The sequence below is a fragment of the Mytilus trossulus genome, chromosome 3 (assembly GCF_036588685.1).
Source record: "Mytilus trossulus isolate FHL-02 chromosome 3, PNRI_Mtr1.1.1.hap1, whole genome shotgun sequence".
NCBI classification, from domain to species: domain Eukaryota; kingdom Metazoa; phylum Mollusca; class Bivalvia; order Mytilida; family Mytilidae; genus Mytilus; species Mytilus trossulus.
This window is the reverse complement of record NC_086375.1, coordinates 59,324,135-59,342,792: the sequence shown is the minus strand read 5'-3', so window position 1 is coordinate 59,342,792 and position 18,658 is coordinate 59,324,135. Positions and strand designations below refer to the sequence as shown.

General features: G+C 32.0%; 1 protein-coding gene across 1 annotated transcript; it reads right to left on the bottom strand.

Moving 5' to 3' along the window:
* Nucleotides 1–14,057: 14,057 nt before the first annotated feature.
* Nucleotides 14,058–18,457, bottom strand: LOC134709591 (uncharacterized). Its single transcript, XM_063569750.1, has 4 exons — nucleotides 18,268–18,457; nucleotides 16,262–16,292; nucleotides 15,135–15,321; nucleotides 14,058–14,245 (listed from the first exon to the last, which is right to left on the bottom strand). The coding sequence occupies exons 2-4, from the start codon at nucleotides 16,279–16,281 to the stop codon at nucleotides 14,126–14,128; spliced, it is 327 nt and encodes a 108-aa protein (XP_063425820.1). The 5' UTR covers nucleotides 16,282–16,292; nucleotides 18,268–18,457; the 3' UTR covers nucleotides 14,058–14,125.
* Nucleotides 18,458–18,658: the final 201 nt, after the last annotated feature.

Sequence of the window (18,658 nt, the reverse complement as noted above, 5' to 3'; positions counted from 1 at the left end):
ATAAAATAAAAAAGGCGATGTCAGACCATGATTTATGTCATTACAATCACTTCGAAGGCAAAGATCAACGTGCAAAAAATGTATATTATAAAAATAATGTAAAAAAAACAGATGTTTGAGTCCCACTCATAACTCGTGCCTTTAAACAGTTTTTTCTCGTTTGAATTGTAAAATATATCTATTATTTCAGGGCAGTTTATAGTTAATGGGTTATTGGTTTTGTTCATTTTTGAAGGCCGTACAGTGACCTGTATATGTTGAATTGTATTTATTTTATTTGGTCTCTGATGGATAATTGTCTCATTGGCAATTATATCACATCTTTTTTTTTATATGTTAAAATTGAGATTATAATAATCCATGAATTCAGTACCAAAGTTATAAACATGGGTAGATTAATGTATCAAATTACCAATGACTTCAATAGGTAGGTTGTGTAAAGACATTCGATCCGGATTAAGGCTGGAAAGTCTACTGACAATGAAAAAACTGTATACCAGTAAGGGGGAGAAACGGGCCACCTCGAAGTGTTGTTGCAAGTATTCATTGCCGTTCACAGAGAGTGGACTTAAAATAGGAGTTGTCTATAAAAGATAACGAATAAAATATAGGATTGTCAGTTTTTCTGCAGAATGTCAGCGGTTGTGTCCATGGACTTCGGCCTCTCCACCAATAAAAGCTGACTACAGAAAGTGGCATTAACACCAACAACCAATAAATTAATCAACAAGCACAATGTTAGATAATCATTTCAGACTGGGAAAACATAGTTTATTTATAAGTTGAAATTTGCATGGAACTAGCTTTCGTTAATGCAAGTACTCAAAGACTGGTAAGACTGGTGTGTACACGTCTACTGTCTCTGGTGACTGGAAAATGTGACCATGTTTTTTTTCATTGTTGCTGGGTAACCGGTTATATTAAGAGGTTATCGCTTGTTGTTGGCAAAACTTATGTTTAGCTTTATTTAAAAAATCAGGCCATTAGTTTTTCTCTTTTGATTTCTTTCTCTTTTTCTTATGCCGTGGCCTTCAAAAACTTGGCGATGTGGGGAAGGTGGTGGTCGTATGTTGATTTTAATATTTAACATCGTTGCTCTTTTGTTGATCGTCGTCTGAATAATAATCACACAACCTCTCTGCGTTTTCTTATAGACAATATAGCATACAAAATCTAGAAACAACTATCGCTGAATGTACATTTTCAAAAGAGTCGATGATATACTGCTTTATCACGAACGGTGAAAGGAATGACGATTTGGGTAAAGTGAGCAGCAATGGAAATTTACAAATAATAGTTAGGCGGCAACTATTTGATTTTCGGGTGGTGGGGCTATGGATTTTATTCCCGGACAAACTTTATAAGAAATTTCGCATTAGACAAAACTCGATGAGAATGACAAATATAACATCAAAACCAAATACATGAATTTAGGATAGAAAAGTACCGTGACACGTCTTATAGTAATGTGAATTCACTTATCCCAGGCATAGATTACCTTAGCCGTATTTGGCACAACTTTTGGAATTTTGGATCCTCAATGCTCTTAATTTTGTACTTGTTTGGCTTTATAAATATTTTGATTTGATGTGAGCGTCATTGATGAGGTTTAATTAGACGAAACACGCGTCTGGCGTACTAAACTATAAACTTCCTATTCAAACTGAACGTAGTTGAGTATGTATTCAATTAGTAGCTATTTTTTCAATCGCCCCTTTTTGGCATTGGCTTTATTTCCATATTTCAATAACAAGACAACCATTGAGGTCTCGTAAGGGTGAAATAAAGTCCACATCGGAATATCATGACGCTTTTCAACAGAAAGCAGAACGCATGTTGAAAAGATAAGATACATGACCAATTGTTGGGTCTTTTACGTCCTGTCATTGTAGTATTATTATATGGTAAACAATTTGTATACTTGCCTTTAGTTTTGCTTATATAATTTATCAATATGCCTTTTGGTGTTTCTTTGTTATATATGATGTGGCTCTGTACTTATACATCCCGTCATTGTGCTATGGCAATTTTTAGTATTATTTTCGCTTATGTACTTTTTCTAGACATTTGGTATCCGTTTGTTTAACATGTTTGAGAGTTTCATTTTGCCATTTGGAAACGGACTTTTCGTTTTGAAGTTTCCTCGGAGTTCGGTATTTCTTTTATTTTACTTTTTAGTATAGAATTAAAATAGGTGAATATAATTAATGACCTATACTTCTGCGATCAATTTTATGATTATATTGTGAGTAAGAGTAGATTCTGAAGAGTCACTTTGCTAGAAGTACGAATTACTGAAGTAGAATATTCTGCATTTTAGACTACTTAGTTTGAATTAAATAAATAAATAATCTTTATTTCAAGAGGATGATCCCATTAGTTAAAACTAATCTTCCTGAGAGTCCTCAAAATAATAATAACATAGTTATTGGTACACACAGTTTAAAGAGAAATATGATGCTTTTTTTCTGGAATAAACCTAAAAAAACAAACGCTACGGTAAAGTTGGCTAAACATTTCAAAATATTTGAAGGTATAACTGAAATCACCTAGTATACCAATGAAGAATAAGAAATTCCAAATATATATTTTTCAATTAAAACTGAACACTTGAAAATAAATGATTCAACTTTTAAAAAATACTTAATTGGCAGGCATATTTTCAATAAATGCTGTACTTTTTTATACAAGGAAATTTTAATATGATTTCTGCAGTTTCTTTTTGTTACCTTAATTTGTCTCCAAACTATATTTATGATTTTTGATCATACAAATGAATACTGCATTAAAAGCATGTGGTAAATTGAAATCTATATATATAATCGCTAAATGTTCTACAAACTAAAGCTCTAACGAACTTTGATCTTTTCGTCTACCACTGTTAGTCGCACACATTCAAAAGTCCAGGATTGAACGATTACTTTTTCCGCATTTCAAATTAAAAAAAAACCCATCGATATTATGGAACAAAACATCTTGAAATGAAAGCTGAAAGATGCATTTAGTAGTGTTAACAGTTCACATTTAATACATGGAAAAAATTTGCATAAAAAAAACACACTATTAAGAAAATGTGAAGTTCTTCCTCGACACAACACACATAACTGTTGTTGTTCATGCAAGTAAACTTTTGAAGCAAGGTTGTCGACTCTCCGAAAGAGGGGATGAAAGATACCAGAGGGATAGTCAAACTCATAGATCGAAAATAAACTGACAACGCCATGGCTAAAAAGAAAAAGACACACAGACAAGCAATAGTACACACGACACAACAATAACAACTGAAGACTAAGCAAGACGAACCTCATAAAAACGGAGAATCTTTAAAAAGCTCTGGATGGTAAGCAGATCCTGCTCGACATGTGGCACTTCTAACTTTTTATAGGTCCTGCACGTAAAACTCCGGTGATAAGTCGCATTCGGCAGTCATAATCAAGAAAAAGAGGACAGGATTGTAGTTACAAGTGGAACATATTTTTGACAATCTGCGTTACACAGCGCTGAACCATGTTCGGATAAATGTCTTATTTTCATACCATGCACAAGGGTCTCTAATAGCAATAATCACTACTAAATCATCCAAGCATGTAGTTCCAATGGATGACTGGAATAGCAATATGGTCATTATAGATATGCTACTGCCCGGAAGTAAAATTCTAGCCTAAATAGAGCGTATGTTTGCCTTTGCGGGATGCATAAGTACACGTCCGCCGGTCAGAATTGTCGTTAAATCTTGTGCCAAGTCCCAAGCTCTTTACACGTGTGGGGTCCGTAGGTGGCCTGTTGCAAGGCAAAATTCTGAATGCTGTAAGTAAGACATTTGTTTTTGTTTGTTTATTCATTTTTTTCATTTTTTATTCAAATATATGGATCATTTTATATTGATAATGTATTATTTGGATATTTAGATAATTAATATATTTCTATATTGCAGATAAATTAGCTAATAAGAGCCAGCCAAAAAGACTACATACTACTAACGGCAGAAAGATTCAATACTGCAATGACCCAGGCGCTGGCTGCTTCACGATTTATTTCTGTCGAAGAGGTGTTCGTTATTGTAAGGATGGTACTGCGGGAAAGGGTCAACTGTTAATCACAGCAAGACTAACTACCACTGCAAAATGTAGGTAACAGAAATTGAAGGCCGGTTAGCGCTGATTGTTAGTTAGGATACGACTGCAGAAAATGGACGACTGGGTTGCCTGGTTAATCATAGCAAGACAAACTACAACTGCAGAATGAAGGTAACAGAAATTGAATACCGACCCTATCTTATGCTGGCAGCCTCGAGGAATGTTTTTAATTGAGAGGAAAATTTATATGACTATGGTCACAGAAGTAAGGAGTCATTATCGTTCCATTCATAGTTGAAATCATGATCATTGCGCCTGCGTATTCTTTGTTTTTAAAAAAAGATTTTGCAAAGCACGCATTTGTTTTATGTTAAATAATTTATAATGTAAGTTGTAATCCAACAAAGATAAATTTGTTTGTGTAGATTTTTATCATATCTAGTGCATGCTAGAAATGAAAATAGGAGTCCCGTTCGAAATATCTATTTTATCTTGTCCGGGAAAGTTGAACCATAAGGGGAAACGTGTTGCAGCCGGTTTTTTTCTCAGCTGGATTGATGAAATTTATTTTCCATGTAATATAAACAGGCTTAAAAGATATTATCTAAAATAAATGACATTGGGAATGATTATTGCCTATTAAGTTTGTAAACAAAGCTCTCGTTCAGCATTTGCCATCTATTTAGTTTCACATGTAACATGTCTGTTTACTTTCCCTTCCAGGTCTTGATTCGTTTACGTTATCTATATTTATATGCAAATTTTCAACTAACTAGTGTTCATATTTTTCAAAACACCATATATTAAATTGAATGCTACCGTTTTGTACCAGTCTGATCGTTAATAAACTTTTTATCATTTGATTATTTCATTATTTGTATTGAGCACATATCCGGTTTATACCAGAAACGTTGCTCGGCTGATCTATTGGTCTTCACAAACGGAAAGCATGTTATTTACATGAAATAACAAAAGATATCAATTAATTTATAATTAATAGTGGTAAGATGTGCCCCTTCTTATAAAGTCCGATTCCTTGACACATGTTTTGATCTCCTATAAAAGTCTTAAAATGGACTTGATCACTACGATCAAGTATGTCAACGCCAACAACAATTTTTAATAAAATTGCGTTTTTTTTTCTTTTGGTGTGAATCGTGGTTGAATATGAAAATAATGATATATTGGGTATATACATATAAAAATAGTCTTGTAAAGTAAGTGTTGCAATATAAATATTATCGAAAGAAGTTGAATGTCAAAATACAAGGTCAGACAACATATTATATACAATAAGAAAGCCAGATAACTTCAAATAGCTAGAAAAAATAAGGATTCTCACAGGTTTGGATGGAGAAGTATGAGGGTCAATTCTGGAAATGTTGAGACTATATACCAAAGTGAAATGAAAGGAAGGACTAACATAACAAAAAACATCGTAAGAGAAGTGTCTACAATAGGTTGAGTATAAACCTTCTGAGGAAATGCATCAGAAAACACTATCAAGTGTACAGAACAATTGATAAATAGTTGGAACTTTCGAGGTTCAAAATGTGGCTGCAAATAGATACAGGATAATAAACTGGAATTGTCTACAAAAACATATAGCAGAACTCACAATGCATGCTGTTACATGTGAAAATGCCAGACAATTGTTAGCTGCTGGAAGAAAGCCAGCCTATTGTTCTTGAATAACAGGCTGCTCATTATGGTTTAGCAGTCAGAATTTTAGCAAGATATCAAGGATGCAAACACAAAATGCATATGGATTCACCCCCAAAACTTAAAACTGATGGAACCAGACATTACGATATTAATGTAAGAGCTGTTTGAGGTTCCATTGTAAGTGGAAATGGTCCTGCCCACCTCAATGAACAACTGGCACCTATGAATTCACCTACTATTTCGCAGGTAAACAAACTGCAGTCAGATATAAAAGGATTTAAAACAAATATTTATTTACCAATTCGAAACATAATTGTACAGACAATAACTACATAACAATCATTGAAAGAAAAGGAAGGGATATGGAGTAAAGATGCAATGGACAAGATTAAACAATAAACATAGAAAATTACAAATTATTATTTAACAGGGATCTTATTCCCGTTCTCCATCTTGACACTTGCTGTTGTGTCTTCGGCTATGAAAACTAATCATTCAGACCCTATAGCAAGGTAATGATACCTCCAAGCTTCGAACAAGGGATCAGGTGGCCGTGTATCAATGTCAGGAAATATTTAGGATGCGAGTCAAAATCCTGCATGTGTGGGGGCATTCAACTTTACATTTAAGTTCTTTTGTTATACCTTACAGAACTGTTCTGAAACAAGTGTAAAATGAAAAGATAACATTAGTTTCATAACAGGCTGTGTAAGTCTTTCGGGTAACCCTTGCTTCTCTGCCCATTGTTATTCATTACAATATAAGTGATTACTAAACGTGTTGACAACAAAGACATACAAACACTATTTAGATTTCGGAGATTGCATACTGATTATTTTATTTGGTGAACATTGAAGTCGGCGTGGAACTAGTATCCGGATATTTTTATTTTTTTTAAATTTTAGGTTTGCTTTTCGAAATGGTTAACATTCAGGTTTAAAGTGTCTAAATTCAACGATGGTAAGTATTTTTAATTTTGAGCTCAATTTTATTATTGATCTACTCCGAAGGTTCTACATTTATTGTTTGGGAGGGGGCCTTTTGATATAACATGAAAAATACATTAATGCTAAATATCACTTTGTATTTTTATATTGGGCACTATTTTTAGATGTGTCCATATTGATGTCCCACAGTTCAAATTCAAAATATCAATATATCAATGGTTTATTAAATTTTTGACACCATTTTCAAATTAGTCTACAATAAGGAACCTAAATTATTGTTGGATGGTGACCTTTTAACTGTGGGACCTGTAGTTTTACAAATGAAGGTTAAAAGATCCAAAAATGAATGTTGGGCTACATTTTCAAATTGATCCACGTTTATTTCAATAGGGTTCAAATCAATGTTGGAGATTTTGCTTCATTTTTTTTCATTTAATTTTTTGGACAATTTTCAAGTTGGTCCACATTGCGGTCCTACAATGATCCATCATGAACGTTGAGGAAGGTTTTTTTTAATTAAATCCCCATTCCAAAATCAAAAACGTAGACGTATTTGTTCATACATAATATAGTTTTTTTTTTCTTCTCTAAAACGCTATGTAGTATCAATTATGGAGACATTAAGTCTAAAGAAAATTAATAATCAAAATGCGAAAACAACTCCCAAGTTTAAAAAATCATATAGACTTGCATGGTCATTTAGTGTATGTCAATATAAAGGTGTTATCCACAGGGGGCCTTGGTGGCCGAGTGGTCTTAATAAACTCTTCACAGATACCAGGACTAAATTTTGTTTAAACGCCAGACGCGCGTTTCGTCTACAACAGACTCAGCAGTGACGCTTGAATCAAAAAAAGTTTTAAAGGCCAAATAAAGTACGAAGTTGAAGAGCATTGAGGACCAAAATTTTGTTTACAGTTAATTTATAAATATAACCATATCAATGATAAGTAATTACTAATGTAATCACGAGCCAGTAAACTCAGAGGTTACGAGGTCGAACCCCACTCGTCCTGGTGCACTCGACTCCAATCTTAAGGTTTAAGTACCTTTCTGTAGGCATTTTTGTACGAATTTTTCAAACCTCAATTGTATCAAAATAACAGATATAATGAATAATAGAGATAGGCCATTTAGTACATATTCCAAGGGGAAACTTGATGCAAAGCATTATTTTTTACTGTCTCATTGCATTTGATAGAAAAAGAGGACTTTGTGGCAAATAAATCAAGATTTTTATAGAAAATCCACAGCCTTTAATACAGAGTTTTTTGTTATAAAATTTGAAACATAAGTTACTCACTTGATTTTCTATGATGTGCTAGTGTTTATTTTTTACAAAAAGTTCTAGGCAAACTGTAAATTCCAGAACACCTCGTGCTAGGTCACTAAAGTCGAGCGCACCCTAAAAGGTGTACTTGATTTTGGACTTATTTATATTTGTTTTAACTAATACTTACATTTATAAACTTGTTTTAAGGAAATCAATGCCAGCACTGCATGCAATAATCCCATATCTACTAGTCATCAAATTGCCAAATATGAGAGTACAAGGATAAAGTCTGTGGATTTTCTATAAAAAAAATCTTGATTTATTTGCCACAAAGTCCTCTTTTTCTATCAAATGCAATGAAACAGTAAAAAAATAATGCTTTCCATCAAGTTTCCCCTTGGAATAAGTACACAATGGCCTATCTCTATTATTCATTATATCTGTAGTTTTGATACAATTTAAGTTTGAAAAGTTCGTACAAAAATGGCTACAGAAGGGTACATAAACCTTAATTGACTTGGATTTCAGCTTTTCTATCGAAGGGTTTCTACGGTGCTTTCTCCACCAATAAAAAGTGGCCTCCATGATATTGCCTTAAAGCGGTGCTTAAAAGTGCAAGGAATAATTAATCAACCTATGCATGCAATTGGAAAACCCAATAAATCTTGACCGTCATACAATTTTACACAGGATAATAGTGTTCACATTTTTATACTTTAAGTCTGTCACTATAGTTGTACGTTAAAGATGAGAGACAAGCAGTATATTCAAATATTAAAAACAATCTGCAAAAGATTTATATCGTACTTGGTTTGATCACAGATGTGCTGAACGCCAAAAAGCTAGATTGTCTTACAAAGTATTTAGTTAAGACGTAAACGTTCTTTTGTGGGATGTATCAGTACAGTCACGTCCACCATGATGGCTTTGATCGTATAGTGGCTTGCTCTACACATAATCTACTTAGTGTAGTGCAGTAGCTAGCCTGTTGTTGGAAGGAATTTATGACCATATCCAATATGTGTGTGTTGCCAGATAAATTTTATAAATATTTGTAGATTGAGTTTTAATAGAAAAGACATTTATATAATTTCAAATATTTTGGCCACGAGCATCACTGAAGAGACATGTATTGTCGAAATGCGCATCTGGTGCAAGATAATTGGTAACGTTAATTTTTTTTATATAAATAAGGAGATTGGATCGTTTTTTAAACAGAAACAACATATTTGTAAAAATAAGGAGATCTGGTATGACTGTTAATGTGGCAATCTTCGGATTTGTTCTTAAACATTCCTCCTTTTTTATAGACTAAAAGTGTAGTTTTGTTTTCAAGAAATTAGTATTTGTTTATAATTTGATATTAATTGTGTTAAGAGATTTTTTTATTATGCCCAAACTACGATAGTAGAGGCAATGATTATGTTTTATGTTCTGTGGGTCAGTTCGTGCGTCGTCCCTCTTCAGATTAAAGTTTTTGGTTAAAGTCATAAGAAACTTTTACCGATATAAAATATTTTTATTCCAATTCTTGAACCAATGCATACATACATCATAAACTTGGTCTTCTGTGCAGGATTTTATCATTTTTTTCCCATAAATTTCGTATAATCGTCAATTTTTTTTTCAATCGGTCAATGTTGTTTTGTAAATATGGCAGGTAATTAAAGTTCGTGTTTTGAAGCCGAAATTAAACGATTGTCACCCGTTTGTCAACATCAACAAAAAAGCATGGATATTCAGCACGCGTTTTAACATGTACACTGAGATAAAAGTTTATTTTAAGGACATCCATGCGTATTGCGATCACCGGATTTTTACGAGATGGGTCACACTGAGGTCACTTTGCATAAGGAAAATATGTCCGGGAATTGCTTCCTAGAAGGAAGCAATGAAAATAAAGTAAACTTCTTCTAAATGTGAATAAATAAAGAAATTTTCTTCAGAAATAAGTATAAATTATGTATATAAGTTTTATAATGAAAACTATCCATTGAGTTATTAAAAAACATGTGCATTAATTTTTTTATTTGAGGTTTCTCATGACTTTAAGGTAGTTTTTGATGAAGTTGAAGTCCAATCAACTTGACATTCAGTACAAATGTTTCCTATGATATGATCTTTCTAATTTAATGCAAAACTAGAGTTTTAACCCCCTGTTTCACAGTCCACTGAGCATAGAAAGTATGATACTTAACAAAATTTGTTCACGCCAGGGAACCATGCCTAAAACTGCAATATCACTGCACTATACAATCAGTTTAAACTGCGGAGTCCTATGTCTAGAATGAAATGAAACAAGTTTTAAGTAAGACAAATAAGGCCATTTCGGCTGATATTTATAGTTTGTCTTTCTATGTTGTGATGTTACACTATTGTTGCAGGTAAGGGTGAATGTTGATTAAGGTTGAAACGTTTAAACCCGATGCATTTGTTTGCCCATGTCCTAAGCCATGAACCTTATGTTCTGTGGTCGTCGTTTGTTGATGTGGTTCATAAGTATTTTTCGGTTTTTATGCCCCATTTATGGGCATTATGTTTTCTGGTTAGTGCGCCCGTTCTTCTGTTTGTTCGTTCGTATTTATATGGATTAGACCTTTGGTTTTCCTATGTGAATGGTTTTACCGTAGTAATTTATTACAAATACTGCAATATTACTCATGATCAGCCGGAATAAAACTCAAACTTCATCAAAATAGTCATATCTTTCAAAATTATCTATGTGTCTCTGGGTAATTGTCAAGAATGAGCAAAACATTTAGATTTATATGGAGTTAATATACCAATTTCAGAGTAGAGTTAAATTAAATTAAGCAATCATTATCTTAATTATGTTGTAGTGTATGCTATATATTGATTTTAAGGAACAATAAACATAGATCTAGTTCAATAAAATAATGTAAAATATTATATATGATTGGAATTTTAAATTTCTTATTCGTATCTATTGTATTCTTTTTGCCTTGACACGGCTTTGTGTTTATGCATTCCAAAACAGCAAAACGAAACCCATCGACTCTTCGGTATAGGATTTCCCGTATGGTGGGAGAAGTCCATGCCATCACACTTAATATACCCCAGTCGACCCTTTGTTCAATTTTAAAAGTCAGTACGGGATAATAAATGTCAAATTCGAAAAAAAACATTTATAATTAAGAAAGTTATACTGGCCGTCTTTTTAAAATATGAGGTTGCATTTTTTTCTCAGAATTTAAGTCTGAAGTACACTTTTTATATGTTAATTTGCACTTGCCCAGGCTTACGGTTAGTCTATTTTGAGACCCTTTGGATTTAATCAAAAACTTTTAATCATCACTCTCTGTTGTTGAAGATAGCACAAATACGGCTCGTAATATTGTTCAAAATTGAAAATCTGACAGTAGCTTGGATGCATGCATATCCAAATATCTAAATAAAAAATCAAGAAATTTGAATGTATGATTAAGTTTCAAATTAGATCAGGGAAATAAGTATCAGGTTGAATTGATGGGGATTATTTCAAAAGTCGATTGAGTACTCAAAGCTTTGACAATGTGATATCGTATTCCATTTGCCCAAGTTCATCTACATGGTGTGTGTCTTGTTGCACGATGAGGTAGAAAGCCGAAATATTTTTAATTAATTATCGGGATGAAAGTGGCCATATCATAGCTAAAGCTTTGTATTCCAAATAGATCCATAAAAACTCTCAGCAAAATTATGTCTTAGTAGATCATGACTTCGTTTACACCTATGAGCTTAGTTCATAATATGTATCACGTTTACTTCGCTGCAAGAGGACTGTAAATAATACGCGCATACGAAGTATACCATCAGTTCTACAGTTCCAGCACATTATGGTCTTCTTCTGGTGAATATAATGATTCAGTGTTGCACATAAAGATCTGTAGTACATTTTTCCTTGGTGCGAACTCGCATATTTATTGGGATTGTTTTTTTTTATCTGATCTGATTTAACCAACGAAGATACTTACACAATCTAGTTTGAATCGATTTACAATTCATTTAATGTTTCACTTTGTCTCCCATTGAATACAAAAAAAAAAAAAAAAAAAGATCAATGTGAAATATTTTGAATTTATATACGCAAACAACATATTTAATAAAGGACCAGAATAATACCAAAAGTAAAATACGAAAAAAAAAAATGTAAAAGTATCATCTTTTTTATATTAACAGGAAAAGAAAGATAACTCGGGAGTATTAATGTACAGTAGTAATAGGATATATTGTTAAATGAAAATCCAGATACTTGCCGCTGTTACAAATTATTGGACTGACATTATAACTGTTTATTCTACGATAGTAGTACAGAAATTAATTAATGAAAAAAAAGTAAAATTACTAAAATACCAAACTCCGAGCAAAATTCAAAACGAAAATTTCCTAATCAAATGGCAAAATCAAATAAAACACACACATTGTTCAATCCGAACTCTACTAAAACAAGCACTCTCAAAATCGCTAAGAACATCTTGAACTTATCCGATTAAGTGAGCACTGCCAGTATGTTGACATTGAGTCTAGTTTGAATAAAACTTTTACCTTTTAAAGCAATAATTGGTAAAAAAAAAACTGATACGATGCGAACCAAATAATTCTTAAGTCGACCTAAAAATAACTTCCTAAATCAATACAAAACTTGATTAAGTAGTACTTTTTTCACACAAGTACGTTTTAAATGATAAAAACTCTGACATTTACGAATTCAACCTTCTTTCATCATTAATGTTCCATCTATTCGTTAAAAATGTGGGTTATTTTTGTCTATATCCATATTGTCGTGACTTTTTAACCCCGTCATTATGTTATGGTGCTTTGTATACATTTTTGTGTTTCTTTGTTACGTATTTGTTTGTTGTTGTGGTGATTAATTTAACGATTTAACACGGTAAATATTGACTGATTTACCCCAATATTTTTTAATTTATACCAAGTAAGCTATAAAAACTAATCCACCATTTTCTCTATACTTGAGAAAATGCCTGTATAAAGTAGTTGCATCATTCATTTGATATGTTTGAGCTTTGGAATTTGCCGCTTGATTAGGGACCTTCCGTTTTGAATTTTCCTCGGAGTTCAGTATTTTTTTGATTTTACTGTTTAACCGTTGGTGGAAAATAATTATTAACAAGATCGGTATAATCTTTATCTGTCTGCAATTGTGACTATCGTTCGCCATAAGCAGAGTAACTATACCTGGTTACTACGTTTCGGACTTGAAATAAAAATTTTAATATCGATACTTAAATTAAATATATCTTCGTCGGGCAAATCTTTTGTTTATTGTTTAGTCAACCCACCATTTTTGTCTTAAAAAAATGTCATGTACGAAGGCAGTAAAATGGCCTGTACCTAGTCAGGAAAATGGCAATTGTTATATTATAGTTCGCTTCTGTGTGTGTTACATTTTCTGTTGTGTCGTTTGTTTCCTCTTTTATTGAGTGTTAATTCGCACTGCTATAATACGTGTCATGGTACTTTTCTATCCCAAATTCATGTATTTAGTTTTAAAGTTATATTTGTTATTCTCATCGGATTTTGTCTAATGCTTAGTTCGTTTCTGTGTGTGTTACATTTTAATGCTGTGTTTCTGTTGTGTCGTTGTTCTCTTATATTTAATGCGTTTCCTTCAGTTTTAGTTTGTAATCCTTTTTGTTTAACTCTTATTTTTTTTCGTTTAGAATCTTGTCTTAGGATGTTATATCGGTAACTAAATATAAAGCGTTGACCGTAAAATATAACGGAAATGGAATGTACCTTATTACAAGGAGACTATACCTATAGTCATGAAATGTAAGTGTTGAACATGTTAACAGTATGTAGTATATGTTTTAACAAAGACCGGTTGATCTGGTCACCGTTTAAACAAATCAGTAATGAAAAATTTTGTATCTTATTCTCGTTAGCTCACGTATAAATACAAGTTACAAAGACGTAAATCAAATTAAGAAGAAATGCAAAATAAAAACAATATAGAAATGAAGTGTGTAGATATCATATTTACAGCCAAAATAATAAGTGTATTCCTTAGACCAACTATTTATTTCATTTGTACTATTATTGTGTTGTCTGGGAAAGAAAGATAACTCGAAGTATCAACAAAACAATTTATTTTAAAACCCATTATAATTCAAATAACAAAAAATTAAAACCATTACGCATCACAAATCTCTCTTGAACGATAAATCACAATGTTTTCGTATAGATCTACATAATAAACATTCTGAACCTAGTGAGGCAAATTCTATTCTGTGCCAATCTGTCTTTTCATCATAACGAATCTGAAAGTAAACAAAAACATATTTAGGAATGAATAAGGGTTTATTAAGGCTGACTTGTCATAAACTGTAAATTTTGGCGAGGCATGAAAAAGATACTTATAATGTATTTCAAAGATAACTGTGACCCGAAATGATTTGAATCGAGGTGCTGGATTTAGGCTTGTGCTTTTGTTTCGTGATGACATCTTACCAAATTATTATTTTCAATTACATCAATAAACTATCCTGCACTTATTAAAATGACACGAATCCAAAGTATTCTTTATGTGAAATGTAACAATGGTCTTTTTATTACATTATTTTTAACCACGTTATTTGTTCATTATTTATATTTTATCATACATAAGCTTCTGTCTTGACAATGAACTAACACAATGTCATATTTTTTTCGAATGTAATCGATGTCTTACAAAATGACAGTGATGCTATACATTATTTGGTCTATCGAATTCCCAAAATACAGTAAAAATAAATAAGAGATGATATTTGCCTAAAAACCAAACATTTTTTGTTAAAATAGGCTCGTCATTGATATACCGGGATTAAACATTTTTTAAGACATTAATTTTTTCAAATTGGCATTTACAGATATATGTGATGACATAAAGTACAGAAAGATTGCTATCACTTATTCCAGATGCGATGCATAGTAGACAAGTTGTAAACAGATTTTGCCTACCACATAAACAATCATTTGATTTTCACTCAAAATTCATACGACTCATCTGAAACTCGATTGCCCATGCTGTATACTGTTTTCAATGAGTATCTGTGACAAATATCTTCATGATCTGCGAGTGCATCATTATTTTGTTATTTAACGCAAATTATTATCTTTCAATTATACTTATATCCATACCAAAGTATTGAGAAATAAAAATTATCGTACCCTAAAATGCATGTTATCATTCTTGTGGAAATGGAATCGTTTCGAATCGTAGTAAATGTTTTTCATTAAAATAACTCTCTGAAATAAAGAATCTGGACCACCAGCGGTTTGTAGTTTGATATGATTAAATCCTTCCGTAGGGCCAGGACCAAATATTCTTTGGACAATTGCTATTCCACACACAGCACTGAAATGAATGATAACATTATACATATTACTAAAGTGAAAAATAAATTCAAAATACAAGATATGCAAGTTGTGATATGAGATTTATTTCAAAAGGGTTCTATTGTCTTAATAATGATCAGTACGTTATTCATGATGTTGCACAACAATAGTTGTCAATTATAGTATTAGGACTTTTCCTGTCGATTTCATTTGTAAATTACGACTACAAAATGATATCTTGCTAGACCTCTTATCTGTTATAATTCATAAGAAAGGCTGTTCAGTTTACTGCAGCAGATATTATAATAACCATTTGATATTACCCTAGGCCTGTAGTAGTGTTTTATGTTTTCGTTTAGAAAAATCCTATTGTTTGAATTTTATAATAAGTGTTTAAACATGCTTTTTGGATCCTTGGCAATTCATTCAAGTTGCAATTCATAATAATTCTCACTAACAAGGCAAATGACTAATTAACTGTTACAGAATTGAGAAATCCTTTTTAAAGGTACATTAACCCTTTAGAATATTTGCATTCTGAACATTGAGGTTATATGGAACTGTAAATGTGTTAATGAAAAAAAAGATATCAATGAAGCACCACGTTTACCATTTTCTACATTTGAAAATGCCTGTACCAATTCAGGAATATGACAGTTCTTGTCCATTCGTTTTTGATACGTTTTGTTATTTGGTTTTGCCATGTGATTATGGACCTTCCGAATTGATTTTCCTCTAAGTTCAGTATTTTTGTGATTTTACTTTTTAGTATTTTATCAGCTCTGCAAACGTTTGTATGAAGTTTTTTAATTTTCAAATAAATTGGCATTTGTTGCAGTAAAATCTCTACTGGTAATGTTATTCCTGCTAGGGGCCTAAGAACGAAATAAGCAATTTATATTGGATCGATGGTGGTTCTTTTACCCCCACACGTCTAACAACAACAAAAACACACTTACTTTATTGACTCCACATTCATCTTCTAGTATGCTGAAAAGGAAATGAAATTTTATGATTTTCTCAAATATATATTAAATATCATATAATCACTTAAAATGACTGGAAAGAAGTCACACAACTTGAACGTAGATGTGTTCTAATGGATTGGTTAGTCCGTTAACTGCTCAATATTTGCCGGAACATCATTTACATGTACATTTATTTCATGATGGCATATATCATTCAAACATTAAATTTCAGCATTTTTAGGTATGCTTAAACGACACAATTCGGTGTTTCGTTTTAAAATATGTTATATGCATTATGCATCAATTTAAACCGGTATCAAATTGTCAAACAAATAAGTTGTACACTCTCAAACGGTATCATGTTTATATTACCAGTGCTTGAATTGTTATACATCTGTTTGTTTTGCCAGTCAATGATTAAATGTCTGCATGAATTGAAAGATGTATTTTGAATAAAAATCATCAGTTGATAAATAATTCAAATAAACTAAACTATCAGTGCTACTGAGTACTAACGTAGTTGGGACCATGAACGGTTTCGGTTGTCATTTTCAGTTATTGTTAGATGGTTAACAAATTGTGTTACAGTGTAATTACTTTTGAGGTTAACAAATTGAGTTACAGTATAATTCCTGTTGGGGGTTTACTAATTGAGTTACAGTGTAATTCCTTTTGAGGTTAACAAATTGTGTTACAGTTTAATTCTTTTTGAGTTTAAAGGTATGTGATTTTTTTTGTCTAGCTTGTAGTGGTTGAAGTTCACATCTCAAACCGAGACTTAGTTTATGCATGTAAGGCCGAAAGTATAAGATAAAAAAAAATCATTATACTCTTTTAATATAATTTGTCTTTCATATGGCAACACATTTGTTCTAATCAATATTTACTTGACAGATGTCGTAATCATTAAAATCTACAGGTACTATTTGTCGATTTTTCATGTATAACTTATTCTTACAAAAGCAGTACTATCTTGCGATGGTGTTTAAATTGAATTTGAATTTGAAATTGAATAAATGCATTGAATTAGTTTTTAATATTTGTATATGTGTCTGATAGTGATATTTTGTTTCTTTGCAATGTAATATTTATTATTGTGACGACTATAAGCCTTAGTTGAAATAAAATCACTACATCTAAATCACGCCTTTTATTATAACTTTTTATCAGCAAAGACAATTATTCTTATTAGTTTTTGAAATGACAGATTTCTGAGTCTAGAAGGAGTGACACAATAAAGTATGTATGAAAGTATTGTAAGCCAATTACTATATAAGACAGGGACTTAAACGTTGCACTTCCTTTATTTTAGAATAATGACTGCAGATTAGTAGGAAGAATAATAATAACGAAATATTCTAGCCAACGAAAGATAGAGGGATATATAAATTAATGTAAAGAGGACAAAACTAACCAATTATCAGTATATCTTTATTGAAGTGGTAAATTTTCTTTCATGTGACACAGAACTCATTAAGCAAGTTACTTTAGAGGACCAGAATTATGTATAGTGCACGCATAGTGGGTGATGCATGCAAAATAGGAGACACGTATTCTCTCGATTCAACCAAGGAGTTCATGCGATTCCCTCAGTTTTAGTTTGTAATCTTGACATGTCATTTTTTAATTGATTTACCAGATTTGAACACAGCTTAACTAAAGGCAAAAAAGATCGACAATATGTGAAAATTGCCGGAGTATTTGTCATTCAGAACGATATCATTTCATCGTATTCCAACCTCGATTCCAACATCAATTCTTTTCAGTATCGTTGCACAAATATTTCTCCTTGACCACCTTTTAATGTTTGTGTTGTTTCATCAGTTAACTCGGAGGAGTCAGTTCCGTACGATCTGAAACCTATTCAGTTTGACGGTTGCATGTTTTAAAAGACTTAAAATACACCAGGAAAATGATTGAAAAGGGGGAGATGTTTCATGACGACCATAACATCAACTGATTAATGAGGTTTTTAATTTGTTACTTGTTAATCATACCTTTGCTAGACGATGTTCCCTATACAATTGTTCATTCTTCCCAGTCCTAATTCATTTCACCTGCAATCTTTTTGAACAAATCAAACGTATTCTGGCATGTAGATCCTGTTAATTATAACAAATAACATGCGTACACACAGATCGTTGAATCAATCTATAATACGACCTTCACATGTTAGTCTATTTATACTTTTTTGCTTGACGTAGAAATAAGCTATTTATAGAAATTATTATTATAGTATATCTACCGATAGACTTTAAAAAAACGTTATCAGCAACAGTACAGTTATTTGTTTGAATAAGATATTGAAGTAAAACCTTTGTTTACAAATAAAATATTGCGATATATAGAGACATCCTCAGCATTGATAAGTAAAATCAATATTCTTCC

Coding starts and splice junctions, on each gene's coding strand:
- LOC134709591 (XM_063569750.1), bottom strand. CDS start 16,281: ATGAATGTGGAGTCAATAAA. Junction 15,322..16,261: donor ATGAATGTGGAGTCAATAAA/GTAAGTGTGTTT, acceptor CATTCATTTCAG/TGCTGTGTGTGGAATAGCAA. Junction 14,246..15,134: donor ATGATAACATGCATTTTAGG/GTACGATAATTT, acceptor GTTTACTTTCAG/ATTCGTTATGATGAAAAGAC.